Raw genomic sequence first — 25,779 nt, 5'->3', positions numbered from 1 at the left:
TTCCACGCACTTAATATTGATTGTAACCGTACATTCAATGGGCAATGACTGCAGTGTCGGAATTTTTTGAGCTAGCCGTGTCATCGAATTATGATGTGAGATGAACATTAGTAAACACTTGAGGGTATTGCAAATTTGGGAGTATTTCCAGCGTTGCCAAGATTTGGATTCAAATTCGGAACAAATAGAAACGTCGAGGAGTAGTTGCAAACATTTGAAGGAGGGGACTAATTGCAATTCAGACAGTGGAGGGGGGTTGTTCGCAATTTTTCCATAACTTTTATCTAAACCACAGCCTCCTGAGATGGGAAGTAGAAAGCATTAATCCCAACAGAAGGTACCAAAAATTTGAACCCCAACTTTTGATGACACAAATATGTGTAGCAAAGAACTGCAAAGTGGAAAAAAAAAAGTTCATGTTTTGTGTTTCTCTACATTTCCAGGCAAGAATGTGTAAAAATAAAACTAGTCGAACTCGAAAGAGTAAGAACAGGACATGTAGTGAGAACCGAGCAAAAGTTCAGATCATGTCATCTGCCGTGAAGAGCAGTGAGAGTAACATCGTTGGCAGAACATGTCTTGTGGCTTTGTCCGGAGGAATCTGTGTCTTGGGTTATTTTCCTCACCGTGAATGCAGGTTGCTTTGGACGAGGAAGATCCACAATTTCGCTGTTGATCATCGAAATAACAGTTGATATGGAAGGCCTATCTTTTGCCTTTTCTTGTGTACAAAGAAGCCCCACATTTATGCACCTCGAAAGCTCAACCGCGAAGCATGTTACAGGTATGTTCGGGTCCACTAATTCTAAAACATTGTCTTCATTCCATAACTTCCATGCCTGCCAATCAATCAAGTCAATTTACTGTTGGAGTTCCAGTTTATCAAAATAGAATGCAGTTCCAACTTCTATATCGATGAGAGCTTACCAGTCCTAGAAGGCTCAAGCATTCATCTTCCTCATGAAAACTGCTGTTCCGTCTTCCACTTATGATCTCCAGTAGTAATATGCCGAAGCTAAAGACATCTGATTTTTCCGAAAATCGCCCTTCCATTGCGTATTCAGGAGCCATGTACCCACTGCATTCCGTCAAACATGTTCAGATTCCTTATTCTGAGTAGAGAATAAAATCACTAATAACGTCAAAGTTAAAGAGGTACTAACTAGGTTCCCACAACTCTTCGTGTATTAGCTTGGTTTTCGTTTCCCCCAAATATCCGAGCCATTCCAAAGTCTGAAATTTTTGGATTGAGCTCTTCATCCAGCAGGATATTGCCTGCCTTCAAATCTCTATGAATAATCCTTAGCCTAGAGTCCCTATGAAGATAAAGCAGACCTCGACAAATTCCATCAACTATGTTGAACCGTGTTCTCCAATCCAAATGTACTCGTTTAAGTGGATCTGAATAAGACATGTCATAGAAGTTTAATGCGAAAAATTCATTTTTGCGACTGGAAAAGAGTGAAATGGACAGAAGTCCAAAGCCAAACAGAAAGCTCATAGCATCTGCAGCAAGAACAGTCAATCCTGTTCAAATGGCTAACTATACAAACGAGGCTTTCGGGATATCTGGTATACGTAAAAGTCTGAGGCAACATTGAAATAAGCGAAATATTACCAAAGAGAAACGTGTCTAGACTCTTGTTTGGCATGAATTCATAGATTAACATTCTCTCATCTCCTTCAACGCAGCATCCGAGAAGTCTAACAAGATTTCGATGTTGGACTTTACAAATGACCACCATTTCATTCATAAATTCCTGCTGCCCTTGTCCCGAGGCTTTCGAGAGCCTCTTGATTGCAATTTCTTGACCGTTTGGTAGTGTCCCCTGTACACAGGGACTACATGAGCTACTAAAATTAACACGCGGACACACCTGCATTTATAAAACTTAACTCTACATACATACATATATACCTTATATACTGGCCCGAAACCACCCCGTCCAAGCTTATTGGCCTCACCAAAGTTTCCTGTTGCTGCAGCCAATTCTCCAATTTTATATTTCACAAACTCCTGGAATTCAACTCTGCTCAAGTTCCCTCCAAGCATGTTTCCATTAGAAACCACTGAAGGGCCTTCTCCACTGGATAAATGTTTTTCCTTCCTTTCCTTTACTGCTGATCCAGCAAAATTTTTTGTTATTTAATCCATGCAAACTCAGAAATTATTGGCAATTCCAAGATTCAAAACAGTTGCATTACTCGTTACCTAGTTTTTTAACCTTCCTCCTGGCAAACCATATTGTGACGATGACAATGAGAGTTCCAATGACAACTGTAGTTGCTATGATTTCTCTCAGATGTCTCTTTTCATCTGGAGATCAGACCGGAGACATAAAACTGATGCATCAGACTATGTTGAATCATTTTGGAACCTTTGCTTTATAGCTAATAATGAAACGTGGTCATAGTCAAGAAGCAATGCAAACGCTGTTCCTTCATCAGGGCTCCATATTAAACCCTGCTGGAGCATATATTTGAGCATGCATGTGCGAGTGCGTGTTGGTTTGCTAACGAAAACTTCCGCATCTTGAAGAATGAGTCGAGCCTAGTGTATTGATCTATCTAAACATAAGAGGCAGTACCAAATTGATAAGAACCGTCATCTAAGAGTAAAGTTAATTTACCAAGTTCTGAGTGGGCCAGCCGAACGTAAAGAGTCGTTCCTCCAACGGAGAACTTCTGTAGGTCAATTAGGTCTTCTATCCAGAGCATGCAGCCGACACCAGAATCATATGCATATGCTACACATGAACAATTGATTGAGCAATTTCCTGGGCAATCACCTTCGAGGGTAGAAAAGAAAATAGCAGAATTTGGCAATTTCATTGTTTCGAGCTTTAAAAATCCATCCTTTTTCCCGGTTGTACTGCTAACATTTGTAGTTGCATTGCACTGCAACGGCGACTTGCGAATGCATCCACTGGTCCAATTTCCTCTACTCCATTCCTGAGAGTTTTTAGGCTCAAAGCCTCTCAAGCAGCTACAAATTGGTGATTTCTTGGCATTGCAGATTCCAAATGGTCCGCACTTGCCATAGACATCACAATCGCTCACCCGAGATGACCAATCAATCTCCCAGGAACTGTTATTCTGATCCCAATATGGTTGCACCAAATCCCCATTTGATTTCAACAACAAGTATGAGAAGTAAGATGCCTCAGCAAAACTGTAGGTCAGATAGACAGTTCCTTCATGATCGTCCTGCAGGCTGTACCCATTAATATAGACTGACTGCATCTTAGGTACTCCAATGAATATATTACCATTCCATGGACCACTCCGCCAATACCGAGAACTGCCATTCCAAATGATAAGTTCAGGAATGTTTTGCGGGTCAAGACTCGCCGAGAAGCTTCCAATTGATGGATCAGAAGGGCTTTTCCAGGATGTTAGTGCCTGCGTCTCATTTGTGCTTGAGCTAGTGATGAGCTTCATTTTTGCTAGGAATGAATCTGTCATGTGCTGGAAACTTTCCCAAAGTTTTTCTGCATCAGTTGCACTAGAGTTAGAGCTCTGATTGAGCAAGACAAGGTTTCCAGAATCTAACAACTGAGCTTTTGCATCAGTTACTTCTGGGTTGGAAACATTTGATGACCAAACTAATTCCCTCTTTCCATTCAAGACCACTAGATTACCATCACCCGATATCGTCACTATACCGGAAGAGTCTAAAATCGGTTTCTCCCTGTTCGCTACCCAGAGAACATTATATGAAGGAACGTTACTGTACCAAATCCCGACGTAGCGATTTGCAGAACCATTTGGGCCAAAGAATCCCATTCTGTAGATACCTCCACTTGATGTTATACTTCCAGGGTCTTGGATATACTCTGTTGCCGTGATGACATCTCCTCCAATGCAATAGTTTACAAAATAATGAGACATTAGATAGAGGGAGAACAATCTTGCTTTTCCCAGAAATACCATGGTAACAACTTGAATCTTTCCTCCTCAGCAACAACCTATAACAAGGCACGCCGCCGCAGCACTACTGGCTTTGGTAGAGAAAGCGCAAAGAACACCACGAGCTGCGAGTGAATTCGAGGACAGAAGATGGAGACCAGAATTCTGCAGAGGAAGGCCTAGTGGTCAAAGGTGATGGCGGTTTCCCCCTACAAGAGACACCCACATGCCCTAACAATCATTTGCGTAGTCCCCGGCTAAAGGCTAATGGACTTAAGGTGCTCCATGAAGAAAGCGGTATTGAAGAATCTGATTTTTCTTGCTAATGGTCGGCAGCTTTTTCGCAGAGATTGTGGTCTCTAATATTCAGCATTGGCGTTCATATTGGATCTCTATCGTCTTCACCTAAAACACTCCTTTCATATCAACAATTTTCCTGTACTTGGTCATGAGATTCTCAGGAAATGTTCAGTCAGACTTCCATTTTCTGCTTAGCGTCTTAAATTTCATTCGAAATGCTGTGCATCTCCAATTTCACATAGCATATTGATATTAGCATTTGAACTCATGTAAAGCTTGTCACGAAAATGCAATTGAGTTCTAAAATTTTCAGAAAGTGCAATCAAGTCTACACTTCTTCAGAAAAGTGTAATTGAGTCCTAAAACAGTCAAAAGTTGTAATCAAGTCCTAAAACTTGTCAATAAAGTGCAATCGAGTTTACGACAAACAAAAAAAGAGTGCAATCGAATCCTAAAATTACCAAAAAATGCAATTAACGGAAGGACTTGATTGCACTTTTTTTTTTTTTTAAGTTTTAGGACTCGATTACAATTTCTTGACAAGTTTTAGCACACGATTACACTCTCATAGCAAGTTTTATGACTTCACGCTTTGCCCAAATCAAAACCATTAAAGGGAGAAACAAACTTCATTTCAAAGATGCCTCGACTTTTCATTTTATTTCTCTTACAATTCAAAATATTCGAAACTCCCTCGATGCACTAATCATCACAAATTTTAACTTATTAAGACCATGAGCACCCAAATTTAATACTTTACATCATTGTCAACTTTCTTTATTCAGTCGTCACTAATCTCGATTAACTACGTCATAGGCTGATCGTTTCCATTAAGCATAGTTAATCAATGTCAATCGAAAAGGCATAAGAAAATATTTTGTACTTACATAGATTACATAAGAAAATTAAGAAAAGTTATATCTTATTCGCATTTCGCCCTTCTACAAGTTGCCAACTTTGCCGTCCGATGGCCGAACTACATTAGCCCAGATTACTCTTATCTTCTTCAAGAACCACAGAAAGCGATCTCCACCAACTCCTTGTCTCAGAGGCTGCGGACGACTCGAGCTACGAAAGTCAATGCTACGCCACAACTTCCAGCGACTACCGCACCTATCAAGCCACGCGCAAGAGGAGTAGAAGGAGGATGAGGACGAGGACGAGGACGACCGGACATCACATCTTCAGTGACCCTTTTACAGCCATGTGGGTTGGGTGCGATGGGACTGAGGGAAGGACGAAGAATGAGCGGTGGCGCGGTGGGTCAAAGTCGTCTCCACTGAGATCACATCGTTCACACTCCCCAGGTCTGTCGAAATCCTCCTCGCACGAGACGATGACGGCGGAGGGGACGGTGGGGAAGGAGCGACAGGACGTGTTGGAGGAGGACTCTTACTGCCCTTGTGACGCTTTCCAAATAGTGTCGTCGCTGTCGTTTCGGCGTGCGAGATGAGAGGCCACGAGCGAACCATAACCAAGCCGTGTGAAAAAAGGACTTGAGACTCGAGAGGTGGTCCTGCTCCCGAGCGTCCCGCACGGTTTGGGGGACCGGTCGGTTCCTTCGATCGGGCGGCTCCGGATTTGCCCGTTGTTGTTGTTGTAATAGGCCCGTTCAACAAGTGACGGTTCAAGGCTTAGTCTATCACTATTTAAGTAAGCTGACGGCCTTCCACTAAAAAAAGTTAAAGCGAAAGTTACCTATTTTGATGTAGTCTAATTTCATAGGCACACTTAGAATTCTTAACAAAAAATATTGTGCAGAGCTATTATGTGAAGAATTATTGTATTAATGGCTCAACTACATTAGAAAGATGTCTCTTCAATTCTTGTACGACAGTTATGTCTCTTCGGATCATGTCCTACTTATTGCAATTATGCGATACTGACTCAACTTGATTCTTGGTTCTACTGCAATTTCTGACATTAACGTTATTCGTTAGTAAGGGCTAATGGCTCAACAAATGTGAACATAATTGATACGACTCTTGAGCTCATGTTCTTTTATTTATTTATTTTTCTAGCTTTTTCGTTATCTATGAATAAACGTGTCTTATAGGTTCAAAAGACAAGTAACTCCTTAAAGTACTCTTCTAGTTTTCTCTCTAATCATGCTTTAGGTGTGCCGGTTTCCATAAATGTTCGATTGAGTCTTGTTTATACAAACGGGTTCAATGTGTTGTATCTAAGAAGGCCTAGTTCGTAATACTATTTAACATCGTTGGCATAAACTAATCGTCTTAAGGATATCGATAATCCATACCACACCTCTTGTCTAATTCTTTTCGAGTTTATAGTATCTGACAAGTTTATTTCATCACATAAATATCAACTTGATTATTGTTACCGAAGTTGTTATCGCTTTCTCAAACTTATTAGCTCTGTTTAAATCTTCTGGTTATAACAAACAGCATTGCGTTACGTAAATTATGCTTCCAACGTTGTTTGCCTCTCAGTAAATGCAGGTTGGTTCGGAGCTATCTGGGTCCCGGATTAGTTGTTTCTCGGTGAACTAGCGGGCCCATTTTTTGCAAGTTCTAGTGTGCAAAGAGGACCGCCCACGTTTATGCACATTAAGACCTCTTTTTCAAAGCATCTAACAGATATTTTCGCAAGTTGTCGTGCGGGAACAAATCAGCGTTCTACATCATATCGGGTCAAAAATCCTATAAGGCTCAAGGATTGATCTTTCATGAATAATGTTGAACCATTCTTCTTCGATCGAGACTTTCACGCTTGAATGGACCTGAATAGACAGCATAAGCAGAAGTTTTGTGTCATTTTTGCGACCGAGTTAGAGTGAAATGCACGCTGAAAGAAGCTCAAATGTAGCAAGCCTGATTTCAGGTTGTTGCCTTGCCTTCATTCGAGATTGTGGCCCCAATTGCTTTCCTTCAATTGCCATTTTATTTGCAGTGTCATGAACATTTCTATGCACTTGGTTTCCAGTTGCTTACAACCGATTAAACTGATCGGCATCATGCAATCGATTAACAAGGACTGCTGCGTGGATCTGGATCGGCTGACATTGGAGTTTACGTGACATGCTTGCCATTACTCAAATCAAGCCGTCCAAATGAAAATGGAAGGCCAATAATGGGCCACGTCATTTGTTGAGGAGGAGGGAAAAAAATTGGGCAGGAATTTTTTTGTGATTTGAAAAGTTTTGAATCCCAACCCTCTCTCAAATAAAGCCGTCCATTTTCATTTAGATGGCACGATTTGAGTAATGGTAAACATGTCACAGAAATTCCAATGTCGGGTGATCCAAATCCTCTGCTGCGTTGAGTAAAATCAGCAACCCATCAACTGGATTAGTTGAATCTTTTGAGTCTTGGAGGATTTACCAGTCAGAGAGAGCATGCCATGGAAAATTTTATATCGTTGCCCTCATTCTACATTGTGGCCCCAATTGCTTTCCTTGAATTGCCACTTTCTTTGTTACTTCATCAGCATTTCCACGCAACATAGATCGTTTCCAGCTGCTTACAGCAAGTCATACTGATTGAAATCGTACAATCAAGCGACAACAACTGCCGTGTCGAGTAAAATCTGCTATACCTTTCTCATGCCAACCGAATTAGTGGAATTTTTCGAGCTAGCCACGTCATTGAATTTCTGATGCGAGATGAGCACCAGTGAACACTTGAGGCTACTGCAGATTTGACGTTATTCCTAGCGTTGCCAAGATTTGGATTCAAATTGGGAACAAATAGAAACGTCAAGCGATAGTTGCAAACATTTGAAGGTGGGGGCTAATTGCAATTCACCCCATAGAGGAGGGGGGTAGCGTGCAATCTCTCCAGAACTTCATCTAGACCACTGCCTCCCGAGATGAGTTGTGACGCCCTGAAACTCATCTTACGTAAATAGTGAAATTCAAACTATAGAATGACCGTGAATTTCGTTTTGTCTCTCAAAATTATATTTTGAGAATTTGGAAATCGAAAATTGGGAATTTCCGGGACCGTTACTCGAATTGGAATAAATTCCGATTAAATGAGTAATTGCGTCTTAGAATTAGAAAATTTCATATCAATCTTTGTTTGAGCTATTTTGACTCGAGTTTGGATTAAATAACCCACCGTCGGGTTTCCGGACGCTCGAATTACCTAAGGTGCAAAATTACCAAAATACCCCCGGCCAAAATGTAAAATTACGAAAATACCCCCAGGGTTTTATGAGCTAAGAGACAAGGCTATTAACTCAGTGGACCCCACCTTATCAGCTCAGCCTTAGTCAAAATTTCCAGAATTCTCTCTCTCTCTCTCTTGCACACGTTACCCCCACCCACCCCCCCAAACCGACTTGCACTACTCCTCTTTCTTCCTCTTCGTTCTTCATTTTTCAACCACGACACCCACTGCACAAGCTACCAGGACAAACTACGACACTCACAAAATCCCCTCGACACAACCGGACCGTCGCCGCACCGCCGGAGTCGCCGGAGAACCGGCTGGAATCACGTCGGGCGGACTGCCCTGTTTTGGGCCGAATCTGCTGTTGCAGTTGCTCGGCACTTGCTGCTTGAGTTCCGGCTGCCATCGCCGCCTTCCACGGAAACTCCAGCCTTCCCTAGACCACTATCAACCATCCTGCGCCGCCTGCAACCGCCGCGAAGCCGCCGGAAAGGCGGGAACAGCCCCAAACCCCGGTTTGCCCTGTTTTGGCCCTCAGTTGCATTGGTTCTGTTTTCACCCACCATCCGCCGCCACTAGGCCTTCCTCCACCCAACTCCGACCACCATAGACTCCCCTATATCCCCTTGAACCATCACCACCAGCCTTGCGAAGCCCCGTCGCTGCCGGAGCCCCGGAACAGCCCCCGACCACCTCCCCTGTTTCTTCTCCCCTGCACCCGCGAATCTGCCTGTACCGATTCTGCTTGCTGCCGACGCCTGCTCCGGCCACCTCAAGCCACCGCCGACCACCTCCAGCTATCTCAAGGTCACCTCAAGCTTCCTGTCACCTGCCGCCGCCTCAAAGCCCGCCGGAAAAGCCACCACAGCCACGAACAGCCACCTCACCGCCTGCCCTGCCCTGTTTCTGCTGTGAGTGCCCTGTTTTTGAGCTGGGCCAGGTCTGTTTGGGCCAATTCTGCGGGCCCGCGAGCTGGGCTGAGGCCCAATTAATTTGGGCACAAAGTTGGGCCTTCTATTAGGCCCGCGGACTCATTAGATCAAAAGTTGGGCCCGTAGTTTGAGGATTTTAGTTCGCGATCCGTTCGAGCCCAAAGTTCGTGCCGAGGAATTTTTCCGAGGATCGCCGTTGGCCCAAACTCGCGCAATTAACGGTGAGTTGACCTCTAATCCTTGATTAGGTCTTTAATTACGTTTGGATTAGTCTTCCTATATTATTAGGCGTTTAGGTAGTTCGATTTAGGGCCGGTTGGGTGAGAAAGTGGATTTAGGTTAAATGGCCCTAATCGGTTGGGTTACTCATAATTATGGTTGTCTTATTTGAGATTGCTTATTTTGTGCTTGGCCTTGCTTGATAGTGAGCTAATGATTGATTAGCTAAGAGCGATTGATTAGTTAATAATTGATTAACGATAATTTTGTTATTATGGATTTTAGTTGACATAGTCGAGTTGGGTTTATATTTAACTTGACTTATTAGCATGGATTGTCTATAAATAGAAGGCCATTGACTGTCATGATTGTATGATCGTTTGATAACCGTCCATCCTGTATTTACTTGCTAAAACTGGTAGATAACGATATGCATTCAATTGTCTCTTGTGATGCACGTAGCATGAAAATGGCCTGTGGTCAAGTTTTGGGCATCTGGTTATAATTTAAATAAAGTAAGTGGCATGACTAATGGATGAATTGAGTGAGCACATAATGGATGATGATTCGTGGCCCGTCAAGTTCGTATCGTATCTTTTTGTACGGATCACACGACTTGTCGGTTGCCCGACCTTCCATGTCGAGTCATGGATTGTCGGTTGCCGGTCGCAGCTTGTGACGGACCGAAGCCCTTTAGGGGAATGCCTACTTGAGATATTGAGTTATCGCTTGTGGTTGCCGTCGCCGAAAGGAGTCGGGACGATGCCTGTTTATCAGAAGTCGATTCCGGCATTGTGTTGTGCGGGTCGAATTAATGGACCCCAGCATTGCGTTGTATGGATCCAAAGAATTTCATTCACGAAAATCATCATTAATAAATGGACTACGTGTGATGTCCAAGGTTGCTTTATGTTTGAGTGTACCATGGTTCTTGATTGCCTCGATGATCATCTCGAGTTGGCATGGTCTCACGTTATATTCATGATGCACATCTGCGTGACTTAATGTCAAGTAAGTTGCATGTGATTGATATGAATATGTGATTGCCTGATATCGTATACGGACGAATCATCGCCCTTGTCGAGGCTTAGGCGTTGACTCGGTGGGATTTTTATCTCACCCCTTTGTGGAAACATTTTCAGGTCCGAAGTGATGAAGTTCGTAGGCCGGGAGCCGTTGATTCTTTTTGGAGTAGATGAGGATTTGACCTTGCCTTGTCTGTAGCTCTATAGGGCTAGCTAGTATCCGATAGATATGTATTTTGATATCCTACAGTTACGGGTGATATGTTTGACTATCCCCGTTGTTTTGTATGGTTGCGAGTTTGTTCGTTTCCGCATGTGCCATATGTTATCGTGGGTCGATAGCGTGCCTGGGACGTTATCATTATGACCCGAGGCGATTTGGTAGGGATATTACGTACCCGAGGGTCGGGGCGTGACATGAGTAGTAGAAACATTATTCCCAGCAGAAGGTACCAAGTATTTGAACCCCACCTTTTGATGACACATATGTGTGGTAAAGAACTGCAAAAGTGGAAAAAATAATTCATGTTTTGCGTTTCTATACATTTCTGAGGGGAACGTATCCCGATTACATACACAGCGGAATTACTCTAAATCAACAAGTCATAGGATCATCTTGAATCACCGATCGGAAAAATATATCACAGAAAGGATATACCTTAGGTTTTCACAGATTAAGTGTCTACAATACAGCGAGAGAATCCGTCGTCTACCGATTTCGCATTCGTGATAGGATCAAGAGAGTGTCATCATATATTTGTCTTCTCTGTTCTTTTGTTATGTAGAACTGATAGAGAAGGGAGAGTTAAACGTCACTTGTAACGTGACTTTTCACGTCAAAAATGATAACTGCCTTTGTAGTTATGCATATGGGTAAAAGGGGTGTACTAGCCTACATAGGCGGACCACGGTACTTCCCGTACACCCCCATAAAATCCAACAATTTCCAAGCAAGATTGTGTAAAAATAAAGCTAGTCGAACTTGTTGGCAGCAAGAATCGTTCAAAAGTTCAGATCATGTCATCTGCCGTGAAGAGCGGTTAGAGTAACATCGTTGGCAGAACATGTCTTGTGGCTTTGTCCGGAGGAATCTGTGTCTTGGGTTATTTTCCTCACCGTGAATGCAGGTTGCTTCGGACGGGGAAGATCCACAATTTCACTGTTGATCATCGAAATAACAGTTGATATGGAAGGCCTATCTTTTGCCCTTTCTTGTGTACAAAGAAGCCCCACATTTATGCACCTCGAAAGCTCAACCGCGAAGCATGTTACAGGTATGTTCGGGTCCACTAATTCTAAAACATTGTCTTCATTCCATAACTTCCATGCCTGCCAGTCAATCAAGTCAATTTACTATTGGAGTTCCAGTTTATCAAAATAGAATGCAGTTCCAACTTCTATATCGATGAGAGCTTACCAGTCCTAGAAGGCTCAAGCATTCATCTTCCTCATGAAAACTGCTGTTCCGTCTTCCACTTATGATCTCCAGTAATAATATGCCGAAGCTAAAGACATCTGATTTTTCTGAAAATCGCCCTTCCATTGCGTATTCAGGAGCCATGTACCCACTGCATTCCGTCAAACAGGTTCAGATTCCTTATTCTGAGTAGAGAATAAAATCACTAGGAACGTCAAAGTTAAAGAGGTACTAACTAGGTTCCCACAACTCTTCGTGTATTAGCTTGATTTTCATTTCCCCCAAATATCCGAGCCATTCCAAAGTCTGAAATTTTTGGATTGAGCTCTTCATCCAGCAGGATATTGCCCGCCTTCAAATCTCTATGAATAATCCTTAGCCTAGAGTCCCTATGAAGATAAAGCAGTCCTCGACAGATTCCATCAACTATGTTGAACCGAGTTCTCCAATCCAAATGTACTCGTTTAAGTGGATCTGAATAAGACATGACATAGAAGTTTAATGCGAAAAATTCATTTTTGCTACTGGAAAAGAGTGAAATGGACAGAAGTCCAAAGCCAAACAGAAAGCTCATAGCATCTGCAGCAAGAACAGTCAAACCCTGTTTAAATGGCTAACTATACAAACGAGGATTTCGGGATATATGGTATAAGTAAAAGTCTGAGGCAACATTCAAATAAGCGAAATATTACCAAAGAGAAACGTGTCTAGACTCTTGTTTGGCATGAATTCATAGATTAACATTCTCTCATCTCCTTCAACGCAGCATCCGAGAAGTCTAACAAGATTTCGATGTTGGACCTTACAAATGACCACCATTTCGTTCATAAATTCCTGCTGCCCTTGTCCCGAGGCTTTTGAGAGCCTCTTGATTGCGATTTCCTGACCGTTTGGCAGTGTCCCCTGTACACAGGGACCACATGAGCTACTAAAATTAACACGCGCATACACACCTGCATTTATAAAACTAACTCTACATTCATACTTATACCTTATATACTGGCCCAAAACCACCCCGTCCAAGCTTGTTGGCCTCAACAAAGTTTCCAGTTGCTGCAGCCAATTCTCCAATTTTATATTTCACAAACTCCTGGAATTCAACTCTGCTCAAGTTCTCTCCAAGCATTTTTTCATTAGAAACCACTAAAGGGGCTTCTCCACTGGACAAATGTTTTTCCTTGCTTTCCTTTCCTGCTGATCCAGCAAATTTTTTTGTTATTTAATCCATGCAAACTCAGAAATTATTGGCAATTCCAAGATTCAAAACAGCTGCATTACTCGTTACCTCGTTTTTTAACCTTCCTCCAGGCAAACCATATTGAGATGATTACAATGAGAGTTCCAATGACGACTGTAGCTGCTATGATTTCTCTCAGATTTCTTTTTTCATCTGTAGATCAGATCAGAGCCATTAAACTGATGCATGAGACTATGTTGAATCATTTTGGAACCTTTGCTTTATAGCTAATAATGAAACGTGGTCATAGTCAAGAAGCAATGCAAACGCTGTTCCTTTATCAGGGCTCCATATTAAACACTGCTGGAGCATATATTTGACCATGCATATGCGCGTGAGTGATGGTTTCCTAACGAAAACTTCCGCATCTTGAAGAATGAATCGAGCCTAGTTCTGAGTACCAAATTGATAAGAACCGTCATCTAAGAGTAAAGTTAATTTACCAAGTTCTGAGTGGGCCAGCCGAACGTAAAGAGTCGTTCCTCCAATGGAGAACTTCTGTAGGTAAATTAGGTCTCGTATCCAGAGCATGCAGCCGACACCAGAATCATATGCATATGCTACACATGAACAATTGATTGAGCAATTTCCTGGGCAATCCCCTTCGAGGGTAGAAAAGAAAATAGCAGAATTTGGCACTTTCATTGTTTCGAGCTTTAAAAATCCATCCTTTTTGCTGGCTGTACTGCTAACATTTGTAGTTGCATTGCACTGCAGCAGCGACTTGCGAATGCATCCACTGGTCCAATTTCCTCTACTCCATTCCTGAGAGTTTTTAGGCTCAAAGCCTCTCAAGCAGCTACAAATTGGTGATTTCTTGGCATTGCAGATTCCAAATGGTCCGCACTTGCCATAGACATCACAATCGCTCACCCGAGATGACCAATCACTCCGCCAGGAACCGCTTTTCTGATCCCAATATGGTTGCACCAACTCCCCATTTGATTTCAAAAACAAGTATGACAAGTAAGACGCCTGATCAAAACTGTAATTCAGATAGACTGTTCCTTCATGATCGTCCACCAGGTTAAACCCATTAATATAGACTGGCTGCATCTCAGGTAATCCAATTGGACCACTCCGCCAATACCGAGAACTGCCATTCCAAATGGAAAGTTCAGGAATGTTTTGTAGATCAAGACTCGCCGAGAAGCTTCCAATTGATGGATCAGAAGGGCTTTTCCAAGATGTTAGTGCCTGCTTCTCGTTTGTGCTTGAGCTAGTGCTGAACTTCATTTTCGCTAAGAATGAGTCTGTCATGTGCTGGAAACTTTCCCAGAGAGTTTCTGCATCAGTTGCACTAGAGTTAGAGCTCTGTTTGAGCAAGACAAGGTTCCCAGAATCTAACAACGGAGCTTTTGCATCGGTTGCTTCTGGGTTGGAAATATTTGATGACCAAACTAATTCCCTCTTTCCATTCAAGACCACTAGATTACCATCACCCAATATCGTCACGACACCGGAAGAGTCTAAAATCGGATTCTCCCTGTTCGCTACCCAGAGAACATTATATGTAGGAACATTATTGTACCAAATCCCGACGTAGTGATTTGCAGAACCATTAGGGCTAAAGAATCCCATTCTATAGATGCCTCCACTTGATGTTATACTTCCAGGGTCTTGGATATACTCAGCTGCCGTGATGACATCTCCTCCAATGCAAAATTTTGCAACATAATGAGAGATTAGAAAGAGAGAGAACAATCTTGCTTTTACCAGAAATATCATGATGACAACTTGAATCTTTCCTCCTCAGCAATGACCTATAACAAGGCATGCCGCCAGAGCACTACCACAAGCCACAAGCGAATTCGAGGACAGAATATGGGAACCAGAATTCTGCAGAGGAAGGCCTAGCGGTTGAAGGTGATGGTTGTTTCCCACTACAAAAGATACCCACATAGCCTAACTATCATTTGCATGGTCCCTGGCTAATGGAAGAAGGAGCTCCATGGAAAAGGCGGTATTGAAGAATCTGATTTTTCTAGCTAATGACCCGCAGCTTTTCAGAGAGTTTAAGATTGTGGTGCCTACAATTCACAATAGGTGTTGCATTCTAGCAATTTTCTTGTTCTTGGTCATGAGATTCTCAGGATATGTTCAGTCAACTTTCATTTTCTGCTTAGCTTCTTAAATTTCATTTGAAGTATTGAGCACCTCCAATTTCATATAGCATATGAATATTAGCATTTGAACTCATGTAAAATCACATGATTTTTTCACAAATTATTTTCGAAAAGACCATTCAAGGGTGAAAAACTCATTTCAAATAAACCCTTAACCTTTGACTTTTTTTTTAATTTTCTTAAAAGGTGCCAACAACATGTGCATCGTCACAAATTTAACAGCAAAAGTACAGCAGGAGTGTCAATATTTGTGTACGACACTCACTTTAGTGCCAATCTTATTTTTTTGGATCACTTAAGTGCCAAATCGGAGAAAAAACAATCACTTAAGTGCCAATTCGAGCAAAAATGATTACTTAAGTGCTCATTCATGCCAAACTAGGGGTGAGGGGTTCCCGGTCCGGTCCGGTTCCCATACAAAATCGGGAACCGGACCGGTGGTCCCGGTTCCCACTTTTCGGAACCGCGGACTGGACCGGCCACCCTCGGAACCGGGAACCGGATTGGACCGTCGGTCCGGTCCGGTTCCCGGGCGGTTCTAAGGGTTTCCGGTCCGCGGTTCCAAAAAGTGTATGCACACTTTGATAGAAGACGTGGTCGAGCTCAAGGTCGAGGAAATAAGGGTTGGTGTACCACGAGCTCGGTGGAGTCAAGGCCTCTTCAATTGGCAGCTCCGGATCGAACTCTAAATGACCTAAACCTAAACAACAAGTAAACATTAGGTTTGTTTTTTAAAAAAAATTTAAAAAAAAAAGGACCGGTCCTGTCCAATCCGGTCCTGGGCCTTGGAACCGGGAACCGGACCACCCGGTCACCGGTTCCAATTTTAGGAACCGGGAACCGGACCACCCGGTCACCGGTTCCAATTTTAGGAACCGGGAATCGGACCGGATCCCCCTAAAACCGGGAACCGGACCATCGGTCCCGATCCGGTCCGGGTGGTCCTTTTTGCTCACCCCTATGCCAAACAATACATGTGTCATTTTTTTTTTAATTTCTTACCATTATGTGGAATTTTTTTTAAAAAAGTTTGTCCACACGGCACCCATGTGGCAATTTTTCTTTTGAAATTCAATCCACGTAGATGCCAGGTGGACCTAAAAATTAAGTTTATTTTTGAAAAAAATTTAAAGTAAACAGAAAAATAACTTAAAAAAAAAAAAAAAAGCTTGCATTTGCAACGGCATTCTTGCCGCCTCCCACCATTGTCGGCGGTGGCCGACGATGGGTGGGGAGTACCCGGCGAGGTCACTAATCCCCGGCGACCCCCGCCGAGGCCTTGCCAGGGGTCTGCGGGGCCTCGGCCATCGGTGACCGGGCACTCCCCCACTCATCGTCGGCTAGCCGGCAATGGTAGGCGCCGTTGCAATGTTAGATTTTTTTTTAAATTTTTTGTTTTTTTTAGCTTATTTTTAGCTTTTTAGTTTATTTGTAATTTTTTTAATATTACTTGGATTTTTTTTATTGATTTTTTTTTGCTGACTAGGATGCTTCGGCGAGCCACATAGACGCCATGTATACTTTCCGGCGATACTCATCGGAGTTGGCATTGAAATAATCGTTTTTCAAAAAAATTAGCACTTAAGTGATCTAAAAAAAAATTATTGGCACTAAAGTGAGCGCCATACACAAATATTGACACTTCTGCCGTACTTTTGTCCAAATTTAACATATTAAGGCCTCGAACACCCAAATTTAATACCTTATATCAATGTCAACTTCCGTTGGTGAGTGGTTGGATCGGTAATCCAGGTAAACTACGTCATAGGATAATTGTTTCCATTAAGCATCATTAATTAATTGCAATCGAAAAGGCAAAAGAAATTATCTAGCGGATATTATATCAAATAAGAACATTAAGCATAGTTAATATCTTGTTCGCATTTCACACAGGTGCCCTTCTAGAAGTTACCAACTTTGCCATCTCATGGCTGAACTGCATTTGTCCAAACTTTCTTCTTCAAGAACCACAAAGAAAGATCTCTAATTTCCCCCCGAAACCCTAATCTTTCTGCACCTGTTCCTCGTCTCAAGGCTGCGGACGACTTGAGTCACCAAATTCAGATCGCACTACACTTGTCAAGCCACGCGTGAGAGGAGTAGGACGAGGACGAGGACGAGGACGATGACCGGACATCACATCTTCGCACTTCAATGGCTCGTTACAGCTGTGTGGGTCGGGGGAGATGGGACCGAGGTGTCGAATATCTAAATTCGATCCTATCAACGATGCAAGAAAGTAATGGAAATTCGCATAATACAAGAATTTACGTGGTTCGGCAGCGGAGATGTTCCGCCTACCTACGTCTATGGGGAGATGAGATCTGTTTCACTAATAACGTAAAAAACTGTACAGCCGCTCTTTCTCTCACCCTCTCTATATCATAGAGACCTGTTTCGCCCTAAACATATATAGCGAAACCCTTGCTGTCCAGTCGCAGGGGGCCTTTCGGAACCGCCTCATAATCTCTTGAATAACAGAATACAAGACATCAACCTCAATACGAGGGGACGAAGAATGAACGAGTGGCGGTGGGTCAAAGTCGTCTCCACCGAGGAGACCACATCGTTCACGATCTCCCAGCTGTGACATCCTGTAATCTGGCTCGTTTTGAAGCCTTGAATAAATGAAAAGTCTCATCGATGTACTTTAGTTGAATCTCACTCGGAACCGATCCCTCTCGAGTAGACTAACCAAATGGGAATGGCTAGCTAGGAAAATCAAGTACGTGGACCTTAGAACTTGGTCATGGACTGAGTCTTTGACCATGAAAATTGTCGAGGGAATATTTTGAACCAATATAGGCCGATCCTAGAATAATTAAGGAACGATTTGGATAATACCCAACGCTTGGATCACGGGTGATTCCGTTCGACCTCGTATGGGTTCCGAACGTCCCCGAATTATTTTTTAAACGATCGTGTCCATCGGGACTAGTGATTGACCCTCGCAATTGATTGACAACCAAGGTCGCCATGGCTCGAGTAATTCTTAAACGTGATTTTAATCACGGGTCGATACGCGTAGCTCCTAAAAGCCGCCCGTTAGTTTGAGATACGCTGAAAATTCTATTGATCGAGATTGATCGCGAATCGAGCTTCAGAATTTGACGTCGGACCTTCAGGGGTTTCAATAAATAAAATTTTGGACGTTTCCTCATCCTGTGTGAAATTCCTTCGCGGTTCGCCCCAAAGAGGTTCGGGAAAAGTATATTTGGACTGGATATGGGAAAGGACCCATTTGCCCTCGAAAAATACCTCATTTTTCACTTGGAACTAAGGGTATTTTGGCCATTTTCCCTTTTAGCCGAGATTGACTAGTCAATGAGGGGAGATAATTATTTTTCTCTTGACTTTGGGAGCATAATTAATTATTATTAACCTATATTAATTATTATATTGGCATCTTCTTCTTCATTATCCAAAGACTCTCTCTCTCTCTCTAGCTCACTTTCTCTCTACCTCACTCTCCCTCTCCCTCACTTGGCCGAACACCCTCTCTCTCACCCTCCGTTGCCGAAAATTCTTCAAGCCTTCTTTGGTGTCGCTTTGGAGCGCTTGGAGTCGCTAGATCGTCGCCGAGTCGCCGGCCGTGCAAGGATCGCCGGAATCGCCGATTGGTTCAAGCTTTTCCTCAACCGTTCAACGGAGTTTTTTTGCGAGTTTTTGAGGTAGGATTGTTTCTAAACCTAAATTAGGTGGTTAGGTTGCTAAAAGACCATGAAATTGTGAATTTTTGATGGAGAAAAGTGTTGGATTTGAGCTTGTGGAGGGGCTGGACGAAAATTGCAGAAATGGAGGTGAGATATGCTTGTTCTTGCAATGAATAGTAATTGCAAGAGGATATTTGTTTGGTCAAAGTTTGACCATGGTTACCCTACCAACCCTAGTTACTTTATGCCCTAACTAGAGTTACTTTATGCTATAGTTTAATCATGGTTAGGTTAGTATTTAACTCTAGTTAATTTTTGAACCATGGTTAGTTAATATATTAACTAGGGTTACTTTTATGTGACATAAAGTCGTTATGCCACGGTGCTAATTAAATGTGACATTGTTATAGTATAGTACTATGGTCGTGAATTAATTATATGTTAGAAAATTATTATTGTTCGGCCGTGATAAATTTCCACGTTAGTATAATTTTAGTGGCGCGTGATTTATAAATTGCTACGTTAGCGTAATATGGTCGCATGACGTGGATTGGATACTATGGTAGTATTAATTGATCGGGTAGTCTGAATTAATATTTGGATTAGTGTGAATTAATCGGGTGACCCCAAATTATTAATTCTCTAACGTGAGTGAATCACGTGGTCCCGATCTATTCCGAGAAAATGAGAAGGGTCGTATTCAATCAAGTCGTCCGAGGCCAAAGTGAGCCGTATTCGTTTGATTGTCTGAGACCGAGGAAATGTGAGGGTCGTATTCAATCAAGTCGTCCGAGGCCAAAGTGAGCCGTATTCGTCCGATTGTCCGAGACCGAGGAAATGTGAGGGTCGTATTCAATCAAGTCGTCCGAGGCCAAAGTGATCCGTATTCGTTTGATTGTCCGAGACCGAGAAAGCAAGAAAGTCGTGTTCAATTAAGTCGTCCGAGACCAAAGTGAGTCGTGTTCGACTAATTGTCCGAGACTTGATCCGGTCGTGTTCCTATGTGTCCGAGACCGAGATCCGTGGGTCGTATTCCTATGTGTCTGAGACCTTGATATATATAGAGCCGTGTTCCATAAAGGTCCGAGGCTCAATTTGATGAACTTATGATGGCGGTGGAGTAACATGGAATATTTTTGGAGTAACGTGGAATATTTTGGAGTGACGTGGAATATATTTGGAGTAACGTGGAATATTCCGGAGTAACGTGGAATATTCTAGAGTGACGTGGAATATGTTTGGAGTAACGTGGAATATTCTGGAGTGACGTGGAATATTTTTGGAGTAATGTGGATATTTATATTATGGCCGGATGTGTTAAAAATGGGCCCCGGAGTACGTAGAATATTTTATTGTCGGACTGAGTAACGTAGAATATTTGAGAAGGTGTGAGAATTTTCGGAGAAAGAATGGAATTTTCTGGAATTTAATTGGGGAATTTTTGGGTAAGAAAGAAAGAGTTGTTGGAAATTGTTGCTCGCCTAGATTGTGTCTGGAGGCACTAGCGACCTGATCTAGGGTTAGAGATTTTCCTACTGAGATTTTTATCTCACCCCGTCGTGGGTTCGTTGTTTTTCAGACCCTCCGCTGCAATGATCCGACCCGCAGATTGAGACGCCGGGAGAAATGGTGGAGCCTTCGGAAGCTGAGTAGCCGCTTGAGATAGCGAGGTTGAGGCTTAGGATAGTTGGCCTCTCGACTTTTGTAGAGTACTTTGTTTTGGTTGTGTAGCGGGCTTCGACCACATGTCTTTTGTTAGGTGGTCACAGGCTTGTACAAAGGCCCCCGAAGCCCTAGGTTTGACAGTTTGTAACAACTATGTATATATGTACATATGTGTGTTTTTACCATCCCAGGTTATCGTAGATTTATTGGTTTTCTGTACGGAGATTTTGTTGCTTCCGCATGTGTTGTATAATATTGTTGGCCTGAGGATCCTGGAAAACCGTACGCAAGCGAGGCCAGGTGGGATGTCGACGGTTCGTAGGGTTCGGGTTGTGACACCAGCTCTCTCGGTCTTTACTCGCATGGGACGACGACGGAGGGGACGGTGGGGAAGGAACGACAGGACGTGTTGGAAGGAACGAATTGAGCCATCGCTGTCGTTTCGGCGTGGAGGAAGAGAGACCACAAGCGAACCAAGCCGTTTGAAAATGGGTCGAGACTTGAGAGGTGGTCCGGGTCTCGGGTGTCACGCACGGTTTGGGGTCCGGCCGGTTCCCTCGATTGGGCTGCTCCGGATAGGACCTTTTTTGTTTTTTTTTTTTGGTCGAATTGTTGTAATAGATCCGATCAACAAATTATATCTTGGCAGGTGTCAGGCCCGAAAATTGAAACTCGGAACTTAGAAGCTGTTTTTATGTTTTTCTTGTTTTATGTCTTTATTATGATTCTGCAATATTTTATGACCTCCGATGATAAATGTGTAATTTGAAATTACTAATTTGGGCTTCCTTTTTCGAGATTTTTAATTTATTTATATTTCATATGTTTTATGTGTCTAAGTATGAGTTGTGGTCAGTTGATCATAATAGCAAAGTGCAATTTTTAGATGTGATGATTCACTACAACAGGACAACAGAAATCTTGAAAACTCTAGTGTGCCAAATGTGCTTCCTACAGCGTTTTACGTTATTGTAATTCATATAACTTGGATTTCAACATCTAGTAAGGTATGATAGGATACCTTTGATATGAATGCACATATATGCATGGAACTGTCCAACTCTAGGAAAATTCTTTAAGGCTAGATTTTTTAAAGCACGAATGAATCCTAAAAGGTTTAGGGCCGAAAAAAATGAACACAATCGAGAACCAATCTTGAATCTGAGGGACTTTATGTGAGATCTATTGTCTAGGTTTACACAAACAACTAACGATTCAAGTCTTAATCCATTGACTTGTTAAGTAAGTCCGATAGGCTTTCACTAACGACCTGCATAGGTAAACTTAGAATTCTTTGAGTGAAAAATGTTTTGCTGAGCCATTGTTTGAGGTATTGTTGTAATCATAGGATATTAATGGCTCACCTTTAGTGAGACATCTATTCAGTCCACGTCTCTTTAGTTTATGCGCATTAGTTATATCACTTCGAATCATGTCCTAATTGCTCAACGTGACTCTTCATTCTAGTGTAATTTATGACTTTAATATTGTTGTTACTACGTGTTAACCGCTCAACAAATGTGAGCATAGCCAACATGACTCTTGAGTTCATGTCTTTTTAGTTTTTTACAGCTGGTTTTCTTGTTTATAAATAGACATGTCTCTTTCGTTCAAAAGACAATAACTCCTCGAAGTACTCTTCTAGTTTTCTATGTAGTCGTGCTCTAAGTGCGTCGGTTCCCAGAAGCATTCAACTGGATTCTGCTTGTATAGTTCTGATACAAACGGATTCGATGTGTTGTATCTTGGGAGGTCTTGTTCGCAAAACTGTTTAACATTGTTAGGAGGAACTAATCGCCTTAAGGAGATCGGTAATCCGTACCTCACCTCTTGTCTCATTCTTTCGAGTTTATAGTGTCTATCAACTTTATTTTTGTCTTGTAATATTTATTTATAAAGATCATATAAATATCGACTTGGTTATTGTTATTGAAGTTGTTATCAGTTTCTTAGAGTTACTATCTCCGTTTGTATTTTCTGGTCACAACAAACGGTATTGCGTTACGTATATTATGCTTCCAGCATTGCTTTTTCATTCAACATTGTGGCCCCAATTGCTTTCCTTGAATTGCCACTTTCTTTGTAACTTCATGAGCATTTCCACGCACATAGATCGTTTCCAGATGCTGGCAACTAGTCATTCTGATTGACACCACACAATCGATCGACAAGGACTGCAGAGTCGAGTAAAATCAGCTATATTTTTGTCACATCAACTGAATTACTGGTATTTTTTGAGCTAGCCATGCCATTGAATTTCTGATGCGAGATGAACAATAGTGAACACTTGAGGTTATTGCAGATTTGACGTTATTCCTATCGTTGCCAAGATTTGGATTCAAATTTGGAACAAATAGAAATGTCAAGGGATAGTTGCAAACATTTGAAGGTGAGGGGCCTAATTGCAATTCACCCCACAGTGGAGGGGAGTAGTTTGCAATTTTTCCAGAACTTCTACCTAAGCCACTGCCTCCTGAGATAAGGAGTAGAAGCATTATTTCCAGCAACAGGTCCCAATTATTTTGAACCCCACCTTTTGATGACACAAATGTGTGTGCTAAAGAACTGTAAAGCGGAAAAAAATAGTTCATGTTTTGCATTTCTATACATTTCCAAGCAAGATTGTGTAAAAATAAACCTAGTCGAACTCGTTGGCAGTAAGAATCGTTCAAAAGTTCAGATCATGTCATCTGCCTTGAAGAACAGATAGGGTAACATTGTTGGCAGAACATGTCTTTTGGCTATGTCCGGAGGAATCTGTGTCTTGGGTTATTTTCCTCGCGGTGAATGGAGGTTGCTTCGGACGAGGAAGATCCACAATTTCACTGTTGATCATTGAAATAACAGTTGACATGGAAGGCCTGTCTTTTGCCCTTTCTTGTGTACAAAGAAGGCCCACAGTTATACACCTTAAAAGCTCAACCTCAAAGCATGCAACAGGCATGTTGGGTCCACTAGTGCTAAAGCATTGTCTTCATTCCATGACTTCCATGCCTGTAAATTAAGCAAGTCCATTTGCTATTGGAGTTCCAGTTCATGAAAAAAGAATGCAGTTCCAACTTGAATACCAATGAGAGCCTACCAGTCCTAGAAGGCTCAAGCATTGATCTTCCTCATGAAAACTAGTGTTCTGTCTTCCACTTACGATTTCCAGTAATAATATGCCAAAGTTAAAGACATCTGATTTTTCCAAAAACCAACCTTCCGTTGCGTATTCGGGAGCCATGTAACCACTGCATAAATATCAAACCGCTTCACATTCCTTACTGTGAGTAGAGAATAGAATCACTAGGAACGTCAAAATTGAAGAGGTACTAACTCTGTTCCCACAACTCTTCGTGTATTAGCTTGATTCTCGTTCCCACCAAATATCCAAGCCATTCCAAAGTCTGAAATTTTTGGATTGAGCTCTGCATCAAGCAGGATATTGCTTGACTTCAGATCTCTGTGAATAATCCGTAGTCTAGAGTCCCTATGAAGATAGAGAAGACCTCAACAAATTCCATCGATTATGCTGGACCGTGTGCTCCAATCCAATTGTACACTTTTAAGTGGATCTGAGTAGACAATAGAAGTATGATGCGAAAAATTCATTTTTTGCAACTGGAAAAAGGTGAAATGCACAGAAGGAAGTTCAAAGGCCAAACAAAAAACTTGAAGCATCTCCGAATAGAGTGGTATGAATGACAGTTTGAGGCAACATTAAAATAAGCGAAATATCGCCAAAAAGAAAAGGTCTACACTCTTGGTTGGCATGAATTCATAGATAAACATTTTCTCATATCCTTCAACACAGCATCCGAGAAGTCTAACAACATTTCGATGCTGGACCTTACAAATGACCACCATTTCGTTCATAAATTCTTGCTGCCCTTGTCCTGAGGCTCTCGATATCCTCTTGATTGCGATTTCCTGACCATTTGGTAGTGTCCCCTGTACGCAGGGACTACATGAGCTAATAAGATGAACACACACACACTGCATTTATAATACTTTGCATGTATACTTTTACCTTATATACTGGCCCAAAACCACCCTGTCCAAGCTTATTGGCGACACCAAAGTTTCCTGTTGCCGCAGCCAATTCTTCAATTTTATATTGCACAAACTCCTGGAATTTAACTCTGCTCAAGTTCTCACCTAGCATTTTTTCACTAGAAACCACTAAAGGTGCTTCTCCGTTGGATAAATGCTTTTCCTTGCTTTCCTTTATTGCTGATCCAGACATAAATCTTTGTTAGTTAAACGATGCAAACTCAGAACTGATTGTGTACCAAGATCTGAAAGCTGCATTACTCGTTACCTCGTTTTTTCGCCTTCCTCCTGGAAAGCCATATTGTGACGATGACAATGAGTGTTCCTGTTATGACTGTAGTTGCTATGATTTCTCTCAGATGTCTCTTTTCATCTGCAGATCAGAATGGAGACATAAACTGATGTCTCATGGGATGTTGATGCTTCTCGTAAGCAACATCTGAATGAACAACTTTTGAACACTTGTTTTATAGATAATAATGAGACCTGGTCATAGTCAAGAAGATGTGTGAAATCTGTCCCTTTTCCAGGACTCCATGTTAGACCATGTTCGTGCCTATATTTAAGTGTGCTCCATGTGCGCATGTGTTGATTTGCCAATGCAAACCATTGAGTCTGGAAGAATGAGTCGAGCCATATTGAGCACTATACATAAGCTGCAGTGCCAAATTGATCAAAACCATCATCTAAGAATAAAGTTAATTTACCATGTTCTGAATGGGCCAGCCGAACGTAAAGAGTTGTTCCTCCAGTGGAGAACTTCTGTAGGTCAATAAGGTCTCGACTACAGTGCATGCAGCCGACACCAGTGTCATATGCATATGCGACACATGAACTATTACTGCAGCATTTTCCTTGGCAATCGTCTTCAGTAGTAGAAAACCAAATTCCAAAATTTGGCACTTTCATAAGTTCAGCTTTAAATATCCATCCTTTTTGCTGGCTTCACTGCTACCATTTGTAGTTCCATTGCATTGTAGCAACGACTTCCGAACACATCCATTGGCCCAGTTTCCTCTGCTCCATTCCTCGAAGTTCTTAGGCTCAAAGCGTCTCAAGCAGTTGCCAATTGGTGATTTCTTGGCATTACAGATTCCAAACAGCCCGCACTGGCCATAGACATCA

General features: G+C 42.1%; 1 protein-coding gene across 1 annotated transcript; it reads right to left on the bottom strand.

Moving 5' to 3' along the window:
- Positions 1–338: 338 nt before the first annotated feature.
- Positions 339–25,694, bottom strand: LOC115739790 (G-type lectin S-receptor-like serine/threonine-protein kinase At1g11330). The gene is made up of 14 exons (XM_030673044.2): positions 25,362–25,694; positions 24,923–25,027; positions 12,930–13,132; positions 12,631–12,841; positions 12,175–12,412; positions 11,939–12,089; positions 11,550–11,850; positions 2,631–3,953; positions 2,213–2,317; positions 1,919–2,121; positions 1,619–1,829; positions 1,164–1,401; positions 928–1,078; positions 339–839 (listed from the first exon to the last, which is right to left on the bottom strand). The coding sequence occupies exons 1-14, from the start codon at positions 25,561–25,563 to the stop codon at positions 531–533; spliced, it is 3,951 nt and encodes a 1,316-aa protein (XP_030528904.2). The 5' UTR covers positions 25,564–25,694; the 3' UTR covers positions 339–530.
- Between the last annotated feature and the right edge of the window lie 85 nt (positions 25,695–25,779).

The sequence above is a fragment of the Rhodamnia argentea genome, chromosome 9 (assembly GCF_020921035.1).
Source record: "Rhodamnia argentea isolate NSW1041297 chromosome 9, ASM2092103v1, whole genome shotgun sequence".
NCBI classification, from domain to species: Eukaryota; Viridiplantae; Streptophyta; class Magnoliopsida; order Myrtales; family Myrtaceae; genus Rhodamnia; species Rhodamnia argentea.
Note: the sequence above shows the minus strand (reverse complement) of the source record. Positions and strands in the feature narration are given on the sequence as shown.

What these genes read in the sequence shown, in the direction of transcription:
- LOC115739790 (XM_030673044.2), bottom strand. Translation starts at nt 25,563, where the DNA reads ATGAAAGTGCCAAATTTTGGAATTTGGTTTTCTACTACTGAAGACGAT. An exon ending in GAGGAAGGCGAAAAAACGAG is followed by an intron (nt 13,133 to 24,922) that starts GTAACGAGTAAT and finishes TTGCTGGATCAG; the next exon opens with CAGGAAAGGAAAGCAAGGAA. An exon ending in TCTAGACACGTTTCTCTTTG is followed by an intron (nt 1,402 to 1,618) that starts GTAATATTTCGC and finishes TGTCTTATTCAG; the next exon opens with ATCCACTTAAACGAGTACAT.